The following is a 12,456-nucleotide window of genomic DNA, read 5'->3' as shown; positions in this document are numbered from 1 at the left end:
GCACATATTATTCTTTTGGAGGGTTTGGCATGTAGAATATGGAGATGGAAGATAGTACCCTGAGGTCTCTTCCTGACCATGGCCTTGTATAAGTCCTCTGCCATCTGTCCAGATGTTTCCCCCTTTATAAAGATGAAAAATTGCTTCTACCAAAAGCTTCCCAGTCATTTTGAGACCAGTGCTAAATCTTAACATTGATTCTAAAAATAGCCATAATTTATGAATCATAAAATCCCCAAATTTATTTTTATTTCTTTAATATAAAACCAGTATTAAGGATTTTAACTATTTCATTTTTCAGCCTAAATTTCTTTTAAACTAATAGTTTAATCTCTAATTGCATTTGTGTAATCCATTTCAAACCCCCCTACACCCCTCCCCCTTCCATTTCTCCTCTTTCTGCCTCCAATGAATAAACAGTACTTGAAACAGAAAACTACCCAAGGGGCACCTGGCTGGTTTGGTCTGTAGAGCATGCAACTCTCAATCTCAGGGTCATGGTTTCAAGCCCTACATTGAGCATGAAGACTACTTAAAAAAGAAAGGAAGGAAAGGAAAGGAAAGGAAAGGAAAGGAAAGGAAAGGAAAGGAAAGGAAAGGAAAGGAAAGAAGGAAAGAAAGAAAGAAAGAAAGAAAGAAAGAAAGAAAGAAAGAAAGAAAGAAGGAAGGAAGGAAGGAAGAAGAAAGAAAGAAAGAAAGAAAGAAAGAAAGAAAGAAAGAAAGAAAGAAAAACTAGCCAAGAGTAGGTAAAAGAGAAACAAAAACCCTAATCATAGTTCTTGGTGAGTAAATGATATAAATACTCATATTTTGCTCTGTGATCATGTACAGGTTCATTATTTTATTCTGATATTTGTACTGAACTTGCAAGATATCAGTTGGCACCATTTATCTGACAGGAAGCAGGTCCAGGCAAGTTCCTCTATAACAAAGGTTACTTCAGTGTTACATTCAGTCATGATGATATGACAATCATGGCCATCCCCACATAAGGGAGAACAGATCGCACTTAGATAAAAACGCTACTTCTCAAATTCTGAAGTAAAAAACTGTATACTTTGCAACTAGAGGTAAGTGCACACTAATTATGTTCTATTTGAGTTTTTCCTTCTGCTAGCTAAATCGCCATATAAAATATTGAAAACTTTGGCTGCAAAGTTGTGCAGCTAAAATTATAAGGTAGCAATTGTCCTATGAGACCCATCACTTCTAGTACCCTGTTCTTCTAGGAAAATATCCATTATTTTTGAGCTGACTCTAGAAGGCTTCCTTCTTTCTCCTTGCCCCTTCACCGGTCTAGATATTTATTGTGCACTTCTGAAAACATTATTTTCTAACATCTGTTTAACATTTAATTTCCTCAAATGTTTATTTATATTGTTTTCCAAATTTTCACTCAGGTCTGAAAAAAGAATTTCAGTAACTACTGGCTTGACACCACGTCAGCTATTTAAGATTTCAGATACTCAATGTCATCCTTTGCTTTTCACCACCTTCTTACATTTGAGAGAGATAAAATTAAATGAAGTTTAAAATGCTATTGTTCTTTTTGGATCATGATTAAAGACAAAAAAAAAAAAAACAAAAAAAAAAACCACCAAATAATCCAATCAAAATGGGCAGAGAACCGAAAAGACATTTTTCCAAAAAAGATATACAATTGGTCAGCAGACACATGAAAAGGTGCTAAGCATCATTAGTCATCAGGGAAATGCAAATCGAAACTACAATGAGATATCACATCACACATATCTGAAAGGCTAAAATCAAAAAGACAAGAAATAACAAATGTTGGCAAGAGTATGGAGAAGAGGGAAACCTTGTGCACTTTTGGTGAGAATGCCAACTGGTGTAGCCACTATGGAAAAGCCAGTATGGAGTTTCCTCAAAAAATTAAAAACAGAATTACCATATGATCCAGTAATTCACTACTAAATATTTACCCAAAGAAAATGAAATACTAATTCAAAAAGATATATGCACCCTTAAGTTTACTGCAGCATTATTTACAATAGCCAAGGTATGGAAGAAACCCGAGTGCCCATCCATAGATGAATGGATAAAGAAGATGTGGTGTACACACACATACACATACACAAACACACACACACACACACACACACACACACACACACACACACACACACAGGAATATTACTCAACCATAAAAAAGAATGAAGTCTTGATGTTTGCAGCAATATGGATGGACCTAGGCAGTATTGTGCTAAGTGAAGTAAGTCAGACAGACAAACAAAATACCAAATAATTTCACTCACATGCAGAATTTAATAAAACAAATGAACAAACAAGGAAAAAAGACAAAAAAAAAATAGATTCTTGAATACAGAGAACAAAACCAGTAGTTGCCAGAGGGGAAGAAGATGGACAGGATGAGTGAAATAAATAATGGGAACTAAAGAAAAATAATACCAGGGGAAGAGAGGTTAAATAAAGGAAAAGGGAGGATATAATGGTGAAATTCAAACCTTCACTGATGAAGCCAACAGAAACCAGAGCTTCCAAGAAAATCCAGGCCTGAGATTAAAGCCAAATCTTTCGTTGCTATCAACATGGAACTACTTAAGTCTGAAGTTTCTTTCTTACTCCATTTTAAAAGCAACTTTTGGCTTGCCTGGACTGTTTCTAAACAGACTGAAGTTAGAGTGTTTATTGCTCAAGCAGGGACAACTTCTATAAAGCCTAATTCAGGATAAGGACTATATTTATTTTGCCCCACATTTCTTGAACTCAAAGTGATTTTAACCTAGGATTACAGAAGTAGGAAATCTAGTGGCATCTGCTGGGACTCGTATGTCAGTTTCCTCCTTCCCTGGTCCTTTCTCCATTCTTGCACTACTCCCAGGGAGATGTCCTGGTTTAAGTTAAGTGTCCCTTTCAAAATTTTACAAAAACGAGTTAGTGCCCCCAAATTAAAAAAAAAAAACAAAAACATAATATCCAATTAGGCAACAAAGAGAGTGATTTACCTTCATACTTTCTTAAAGGTAATACAAACTGATATAACCTTTCTGTAGAACAATTAGGTAATGCTCATGAAAGTCTTAAAAAACATGTGTTCCACTTCCAGGAATTTATTCAAGGAAAGGCAACTCTTTTCCTAGTACCAGCCTTCTTTTCTGTTATCTCTGTAGGTTAGGCTGATAGGTCATCTAACTGTCCAAGGCGTGTTATGTGTTCTCACAATAGACTATAATAGACATGTATTCCTTTGGTAATCAGGTATTTAAGTATCACCAGTAAATATAACACACACAAACACACCCTGCTTAAAACACTTGTATTCCAAAGTGTTTAGTTAAATATGGGGACCACCTTTAGCAACCAATTTCTTTTACTACTACTACTACTACTACTACTATTATTATTATGAAAAACTCAATATACATTAACAAATTTTCTAATGACCTAGGATTTAGGGGTGTAATAAAAAGCTCATGTCCACTTTTGTGGCTATTAATTTCATAAGATGACCTAAACAGAGCTTCAAACCATAACAGCAATATCCTCTCCCTGTGTGCCCAAGAACTGTGCTTGTAGGCTTTCACAGACTTCCATTGGATATGTGAGTCAATACTAATGCGGCAGCTACAGTTCTTCCTGCCAGTGACATCTGGAATCCCATTATATGATGGGATGCTCTTTTCTTCCATTTTATATCAGGAGACATTATATCTAAATTCTCCTAGATCACATGACAGTAGCCCTGGAAACAGAAAGCAAGTTTTAATAATTCTTTGGCCAAACCACATACCTTCTCTGAATCTATTTACCATACTGTTTCAAGATGTTTTCTCAAGCATCTACAGGAGCTACATTTAAAACCTCTGGTCATTGTTTGCTAACTGCTGGGATGGTTTTAATCAGAGAGGAAGCCAATATTTTCAGCTCAGGTGTTGGAAGGGCTCCTAAAATGTCTGCAAACTGATTTAGCAGAGAGAAAATGTTTAACAGAAGCGAACTTACACCTGCCCTAGAATAAACAATAAACTCATTAGAACTGACACATGCTGTAACCACTGACCAAGGGGAACTACATTTTTTTGAACACAGTACATCTCAAAGCCAACTGACTGAGCTTTCTAAATGTTATCAGTATCAGATTTGATAAAACCTGTTAAACAAGGGCCTCAATACACTGGTTGACAGGTTCCTTCTTTTAGAATATTCTTGGTGTTTGGTATAACTTCTCTACAAGGATCTAATTTTTATACTAGTTTTTTTATTATTTATTTATTCTTATTTTTTAAATTTTTATTTATTTTTAAAGTAATCTCTACACCCACAACCCTGAGATCAAGAGTCACATGCTCTCCTGACTGAGCCAGGCAGGCACCCCTACACTAGTTTTCTTGAAGAAATTTTTGTTTTTGAAATTTTCTTGAAGAGGTTTTATTTGATGACCCAAGTAAAATCTTCTGATATAAAAGACCTTACATCAGCTCAGCAGATATTCTTCCCTTCTTACAATCTTCACTTGAGGTAAGTGAAGGGAGTCCCTTTGTGACAAGGACCATTTAGTTCTAGGTTCCAGAAAAGCCCAAGTAGCTCAGATCAAAACAGACCTCCCAGATTTGGGGAGAACTAATCCAAATGCCGGTATCAGTTCCAGGAGCATCACAGGTTTTACTAGGGTCAGTAAACCTTTTCTAGGGTAGGCAGGCTCCTCCAAGTCTTAGCTCAAGACACATGGCTTATGGTCAGCCTTGTATTTGCATGAGGAAAATGTTCTCTTCCCCTTTTTCTTTTTTTTTTTTTTTAACGTTTATTTACTTTTGAGACAGAGAGAGACAGAGCATGAACGGGGGAGGGCCAGAGAGAGGGAGACACAGAATCCGAAACAGGCTCCAGGCTCTGAGCGGTCAGCACAGAGCCCGATGCAGGGCTGGAACTCATGGACCTCGAGATCATGACCTGAGCCGAAGTCAGCCGCTTAACCGACTGAGCCACCCAGGCGCCCCTCTTCCCCTTTTTCTAACTCTTACCTGATTTATTATGTATAAATTCCTAAAATCCTACCCTAGGAACAAACTACCACAGCAAGGGTTTCTAAAGTTGACTCCACTTATTCTCTACTGATTTCAAGTCTAGGGATATGGTCCTAGAAGCCTCCTTTTTAAAATGCTTTTATGATGGGGCGCCTGGCTGGCTCAGTCAGTGGGGTATGTGACTCTTGATCTCAGGGTTGTGAGTTCAAGCCCCACGGTGGGTGTAGAGATTACTTAAAATTAAAATCCTAAAAATAAATAAATAAATGCTGTTATAAACACCTGTGCATGCTGAAGTATAAGAACCTCTGCACACAGTACAGCTGTAAGAGTGAATGAAAGAGGGAAGGAAAGAAACCCCAGCAAGCAGAGACAGGCAAGATTTGAATTTGAGGATTTAATACTAATGGGGGAATAAGATTTTAAAAAACAACGACAAAACAACAACAAAACACCCCAGCTCACTGGGGAGGGATCATGAACACCTTTGCTTCAACAACTCCATCTTCAGCTAGGCTGGCTGCATCAGTGTGCTGATACTTTCTTCTACCTCTGACAGCTTCTTTAGGACTTGATTGACCTTGACTTCATCAAATTCCAAACACAGAAATTCAGATTCCTGGAAAACACAAAAGGATGTTTTATAAAAGACCCTCAAGATAGCCAAGGCTCTGGATCTGGGCTGACCCAGTTCCAAAGGCCCAGGGCCCCCTACCTAGCAAGCCTGACTCAGGTCTCAATACCTAAATGATATATTATCCAGCAAATCAAATCCACATATTTAGTTCCCTAAATAAAACTACTTCTATTAGGTGTTTCATAAATGGTAAAGAGATATACAAATGTTAGGTGTTCTCATTATGTGGCATGTGAGAAGCTCTTCAGTCATCACGTTCCATCCCATAACAATTTTTTTTAATGTTTATTTATTTTTGAGAGAGACAGAGTGCAAGGGGGGGGGGAGGGGAAGAGAGAGAGGGAGACACAGATCTGTGGCAGGCTCCACGCTCTGAGCTGTCAGTACAAAGCCCAACACAGGGCTCAAACTCACTAACTGCACGATCATGACCTGAGCCGAAGTCATGTTTAACCGCCTGAGCCACCCTGAGTGCCCAGATCCCATAACAATTTTTAAGGTAAGTACTTAAGTACTTATAAATGAGGACACTGAGGCACACAGTGGTTAAGCTGTATCACAGAATCAGAAAAGGGCAGAGTCGGACTGTGAACTCTTAGCTCTGGCTGACTCCAAAGTCCATATTGTCTCCATAGCACCCAGTAGTATAACAATAGAAGGAAGGTCTGGATTGGCTCTGTGTTAGCCTGATAATTGAGCTACTTTGGATTTAGTGGTTATACTAGCAATTATGACAAGTTGTGACCAAGTTGCTTGGGAAATATCAACCAGATCCTTTGAAGATAACCAGGTCTTGAAACAGCCTTAAACATTTCTGAGGCCTTTCCACTTGCTGCAAGCCAACTCTCCAAGATTTCCATCAAACACATTCCCGGCACACACTGTTAGGACCAGTCAATCAACCTAGATTAGGTAGATATCAAAGAAAAAGGCTTCTGAAGTGTGGTGACAGAAATTTCATGTACAGTGAATACTTCGAACAAATTATCTCAAGCAACAGCGGCAAATTATATGTATCCAAGAGTGATTATCTTTAAGATCCTTATGAACAATAATCATATTTTGTTTTGTTTTAATTTTGGAGAGAGAGAGAGAGAGAGAGAGAGAGAATCCCAAAATGGGGCTTGATCCCACGACCCTGGGATCATGATCTGAACCTAAATCAAGAGTCAGGTGCTCAACCAACTAGGCCACCCAGATGTCTCAGAACAATAATCATATATTTTAAAGCAGTATGAATTCTCAGAGATCATATAATTCAACTACCTTGTTTTTTAGATAATGAAATTGAGGCCCTCTGCATGGTAAATGACATGTCTATTGTCCCTCTGTTGATGGAAGAGCCACCAACCAGATCAATGCTCTTTTCTTTACATTTTCCTCTCTAAATACATGGTATTTCCCGTCTCTATCCCCAAAGTGGAAGGTAAGAGGAAGAGCAACAAGCCTTTTCAGTAGGAGCAAGTTACTCTGTCAATAGCCAGAAGAACTTTCAGGAGCTGATTTTGGGAAAGTCCCTGTGCTGTTGCTAGGCTGCTGTGTTGTTTATTCCCCCAGGAGAAACAAGTACAGAGGGAAAGAAAGGGTCTCTCAGATGAAAAGTTTCCAAAGGGAGGAAAGGCTTTCCCTGACTACAGGGAACCTTTTCCTCAAACACGTATTTGGATAGTAGAGGGGAATAGTACATGAACTTAGAAACCGTCAGGTTTAAAATTAAAAAAGAAAGAAAAAAGACACTGCCAGGTTTTCATTTAGTGGAAAGCCAAAAACCAATTTAGAGAAAAGAAAGATGCTCTTTGTGTTGAGGAGCTGCAGGAAGGGTCATCTCCTTTTGGAAAGAAGAGCAAATTTATGGCAAATTAGACAATCCAGTTAGCTAAATTAAGAACCGGTCTCAGATTTGAAAGCCTTTATTCTTCATTCAGTTTTACCGAGATCTTTAGCGTGCCTTTAAAACATTTTTGAACATTTGGCCTTTGAAATAATAGTCTAGAAAGTAATATTTACCAGTCTAACATATATATTCAGGAAATTGGCAGAAGATGATGCACCCATGTTTTAACCTCATTGAAAGTCATTTACTATAATAAATTCACCTGGTTTTCAATTTATATGGGAAGAAATTATCAAGGACTTTGATCACAGAGATAGGAATACAAGAGTTCATTAATAAAAGCCAGGATCTTTTTTGATGAGGGGTCATTAATTTGTTGTAGATTTCAGTACTCAAATTATCTATGACAGACATCTAAATATCAGTGAAGCTGTTTATTTTTAAGGATAATCAAATACTACAGAATCTAGCAGGCTAGGTAAACAGAGTCCAAAGTTAAATTTTCCAACCACTCCCAATCTTCACCTCTCCCCGCTTGAAACAATACACATTAACATGTTAGAAAGACACATATAACCATTTATGACTCTTGAAGACACAGTTTATCTGAAACTATTATCAAGGCTTAGCTTCATCTAGTTATGCTATCAAAATATTTTATCAGGTATTCAAGGGCTTTTAAATTGGGGCTTAAGGGGCTTTGTTCAAATTTTGCATTTGGCTGGGGGTACCCTACAGAAAATACATCTAATGCACTTGAAGATATCTGTATATGCAGATATATCTGTAGATATCTGTAATGCAAATGATGCGTATCAAGCCAGAGACAGAAAGTATAAGGACAATTTGAAACATCTGATTTTTTTTAATTTTAGAGAGAAAGTATGCACAAGCAAGGAAGGGGGAGGGGAGAGAGAGGGAGGGAGAGAGAATCTTAAGCAGGCTCCATGCTCAGCACGGAGCCCGACTCGGAGCTCAATCCCATGACCCTAGGATCACAACCCAGGCCTAAATCAAGAGTCGGTGGCTCAACTGACTGAGTCACCCAGGTGCCCCTGATTTTTTTTTTTCAAGGTCATCCACCCTGACCTGGGCCCAACTGGTTATAATAATGAGAGATGGTAAGACTAAACTCCTATATTTAAGTATCTGAGTCAAGAGTTAGAACCTGCTGTGTTTCAGTAGAGTGTAGACACAGCATGCGGTGGAATCAGAAAGCAGTTAGATGAATAAGCAAGCACATCATTATTAAGAATATGTAGTCTAGGGGCACTTGGATGGCTCATTCAGCTAAGTGTCTGACTCTTGGTTTCAGCTCAGGTCATGATCTCACGGTTTGTGAGTTTGAGCCCCGCAATGGGCTCTGTGCTGGTGATGCAGAGCCTGCTTGGGATTTTCTCTCCCTCTCTCTCTCCCCCTTCCCTACTCATACTCTCTCTCTCTCTCTCAAAATAAATTAATTAATTAAAAAAAAAAAAGAATACATAGTCTGTGATCATGGGGAGTATAGCAGTATATTAAACACCACAAGGGTTTAAATAACTGTACCAAATTAGAAAAGAAAGCAGAGGCAAAATATTCAAATATTCTCTCCAAGTGCAGAAGCTAAAAAGTTATAAAATCCTAAGAGATCTAAGAGGCCACCATCTCTAAACAGAAAAACCCAACAGAAAAACCCAAGCTGCCTTTAATGACTCTGGAGAAAGACATCTTACCAGTTCTCAAGAAAGTCCTTTCCCAGGCAATAACTCTAATACTCTTCAGGAAACTCTTACTTGCCAAGCCTAGATCTTTAACGCTTTAGCTTAAACTCATTTCCTAGCAGGGTCAGAGAGTATAACTGATTATTAGTTAATATAATAATTAAAGGCTGTCATTAAGCAAGTGTTTGGTTTTCTCCATCTACACACTAAAACTTCTTCGTGTATAATGTCTATTTAAGTAATTTCAATATCTATCAATAATAGCCAAACTATGGAAAGAGCTCAAATACCCATCGACTGAAGGATGGATAAAGAAGATGTGGATGTGGTATATATATACACATATACACACAATGGAATGTTACTCAGTGATCAAAAAGAATTACATCTTGCCATTTGCAATGATGTGGATGGAACTAGAGTGTATTATGCTAAATGAAATAAGTCAGTCACAGAAAGATAAATACCTTACGATTTCACTCATATGTAGAATTTAAGAAACAAAACAGATGAACATATGGTAAGGGGAAAAAAAGAGAGACGGAAACAAACTATAAGAGACTCTTTTTTAAAGTTTATTTATTTATTTTGAGAGAGAGAGAAAGAGAGCAGGGGAGGGGCAGAGAGAGGGAGAGAGAGAATCCCAAGCAGGTTCCACATTGTCAGTGCAGAGCTGGATGCAGGGCTGGAACTCACAAACTACAGATCCGAAACTGGAACTCACAAACACCTGATCTGAAATCAAGAGTCAGATGCTTAACTGACTGAGCCACCCAGGTGCCCTAAACAATAAGAGACCCTTAATGATAGAGAACAAACTGAGGGTTGATGGAGGGAAGCAGGTGGGGGATGGGCTAAATGGGTGATGGGTATTAAGGAGGGCACTTGGGGCACCTGGGTGCTCAGTCAATTGAGCATCCAACTTCAACTCAGGCCATGATCTCACAGTTTGTGAGTTCAAGCTCCGAATCAGGCACTCCGCTGTCAGCAAAGAGCCTGCTTCAGATCTTCCACCTCCCTCCTCCTCTGCCTCTCCCCCGACAAAAATAAACATTTAAAAAAAATCAATAAATAAAAATAAGGAGAAAATTGCTTAAAAAAAAAAAAAGAACGGCACTTGTGATGATGAACATTGGGTGTTACTATATGTAAGTGATGAATTACTAAATTCTACTGCTGAAACCAATATTACACTATATGTTAACTAACTAGAATTTAAATAAAAATTTGAAAAAGAAAAAAATGACTTCAATATCTAGGCCCATAAGCATACCCTGAGAAATTCTTTGGCACAACAATACAACAATGATAAATGCTAAAATAAAAAATAGAGGCACCTGGGTGGCTCAGTCGGTTAAGTGTCCAACTTCAGCTTAGGTCATGATCTCACAGTTTCAGAGTTCAAGCTCCAAATCGAGGTCTGTGTTGACAGCTCAGAGCCTGGAGCCTGCTTCATATTCTGTGTCTCCCTCTCTCTAACCCTCCTCCTCTCACACACTCTCTCTCGCAAAAATAAATAAACATTAAAAAAATTTAAAGAAAATAAAAAGAACTATAATTTACTAAACACTTAGGTGGAACCATTTAGAATAAATTCAACATAAAATAAAATAGAAGTCCTGTATCTTATTTTCTATATTATTATTATTTTCCATGCAAAATTCCCACAAAACTTTATCCCCGCTTGATTAGTCAGATTTAGTATTATAACATGACTTTGGCAAGTTCTGCACACTGTGGTTTCTTTACAAAGTGCTAAAGTTAGAGGACAGAGGGTGAGAGTGGGAAAAGGTTATCTGCTTACCAAGACTGATTCAGGAAGGCCACACACAGCTGGCCAGATATCTTGAGGCTTAGTCCCCAAACTTTTCTTTGGGTTACATTTATTAACACAAAGGGAATCATGGCTGAGCATAAACGTTAGCCATAAAGCCTATCCCTCTATATAGGCTATCCTTTTAGAAGCTTAAATTAACCTCTGACCTGCAGCTCTGTCACTGTGTGTCTTCAACTTGACAGAGAAAGAGAACAGGCACCAAAGGTCAAAATTTGCAATGGCTTCTAGAATAGCAATTATATAATAATTAAGATACCCATACTTCATGTGGCTTTTTTAGAATTATATTGATACTGTTTCCAATTCTTTCAGGAGACCATGGCAGAGCTTTTTTGTAGCAAAGGATCTTTCAACTTTCTTCTTAAGGAACCATTTATCCAAAATTAAAATTTTATAGTTCCCTGAAAACTGTGGTTATTTTTCACTTGTCCTTTCTTACTCACTCTCCACCCTTCTCTACCTTGTTCCATGTCCTATGTGGCTGTTCTCTAAGACTGTGTCACTCCTTTGTTCTTACAGCTGGGTTCTAGCAAGAGAGAAGAGGGCAGGGTATTTACTCCCTAAACCCCAACTCCTTCTCCTCTGATATTTCCAGTATTTTCTATGTGTGGTATTGTTCCTTCATTTCCTACTTTACTTTCTGGCCTCACTCATTGCTTTCAGTATAAATACAAAGACGAGTCTCTTTAGACTGCCAAAGTACATAGCACTGAACACAAACTCCAAAGATTAGCAGAGCAAGGATTTTCATCATGCCTAAATTGGTAGGAAGGCTGCCCTCCAAGTGGTAATTATCCAAAACCAATATTTATTTTTTTTCTATTATCATTTGTATTGAAAAATGGTATAGTGTCACTTTGGTATTAAAAAAGAAGGACAACAACAATAGCAACAACAACCACGGAAGATCAGATTTCATTCAGAATTTATATCAAGGGTCTTGGGCGCCTGGGTGGCTCAGTTGGTTAAGCATCCGACTCTTGATTTCGGCTCAGGTCATGATCTCACAATTTGTGAGTCTGAGCTCCATATCAGGCTCTATGTTGACAACGTGGAGCCCACTTGGGATTCTCTCTCTCCCTCTCTCTCTGCCCATTCCCAGCTCTCTCTCTCTCTCAAAATAAAAAAGCTTAAAAAAAAAAAAGAATTTGCATCAAGGGTCTTGATTTCAGAAACATGGGCTCATTGCTACAACCTGCTCTTATAGTCTATATCTAAAACAATGGATAGTTTATGCTGTAGCTTAAAGAAAATACTTCAAAAAAGAAAACTTGTGATTTATCATCTTTTTTTTTTTAAACTTGTGACTTATAGTCTTTTATTTATTTTCTCTTCCTTTCCTTTCCTTTTCTTTTTTTTTAAGCAGGCTTCATGCCCAGTGTGAAGCCCAATGTGGGGCTTGAACTTACGACCCTGAGATCAAGATCTGAACGGAGATC

The 12,456-nt window shown here is 38.1% G+C and overlaps 2 protein-coding genes across 2 annotated transcripts in view; both read right to left on the bottom strand.

The window, feature by feature from the left end:
• Positions 1-12,456, bottom strand: part of B3GNT2 (UDP-GlcNAc:betaGal beta-1,3-N-acetylglucosaminyltransferase 2) — a 197,195-nt gene that overhangs the window by 87,277 nt on the left and 97,462 nt on the right. The window lies entirely within an intron of this gene.
• The window catches only part of COMMD1 (copper metabolism domain containing 1), a 186,505-nt gene continuing 179,433 nt past the window's right edge, over positions 5,385-12,456 (bottom strand). The window contains exon 3 of the mRNA XM_019432768.2: positions 5,385-5,625. Within this exon, the coding sequence (XP_019288313.1) occupies positions 5,518-5,625 (108 nt within the window). The 3' untranslated portion in view covers positions 5,385-5,517. The remainder of the gene's footprint in view (positions 5,626-12,456) is intronic.

This window comes from Panthera pardus, unplaced genomic scaffold (assembly GCF_024362965.1).
Source record: "Panthera pardus isolate Hobbes unplaced genomic scaffold, ASM2436296v1 HiC_scaffold_25, whole genome shotgun sequence".
Lineage (NCBI taxonomy): Eukaryota > Metazoa > Chordata > Mammalia > Carnivora > Felidae > Panthera > Panthera pardus.
This window is presented reverse-complemented; position numbering and strand designations above follow the sequence as displayed.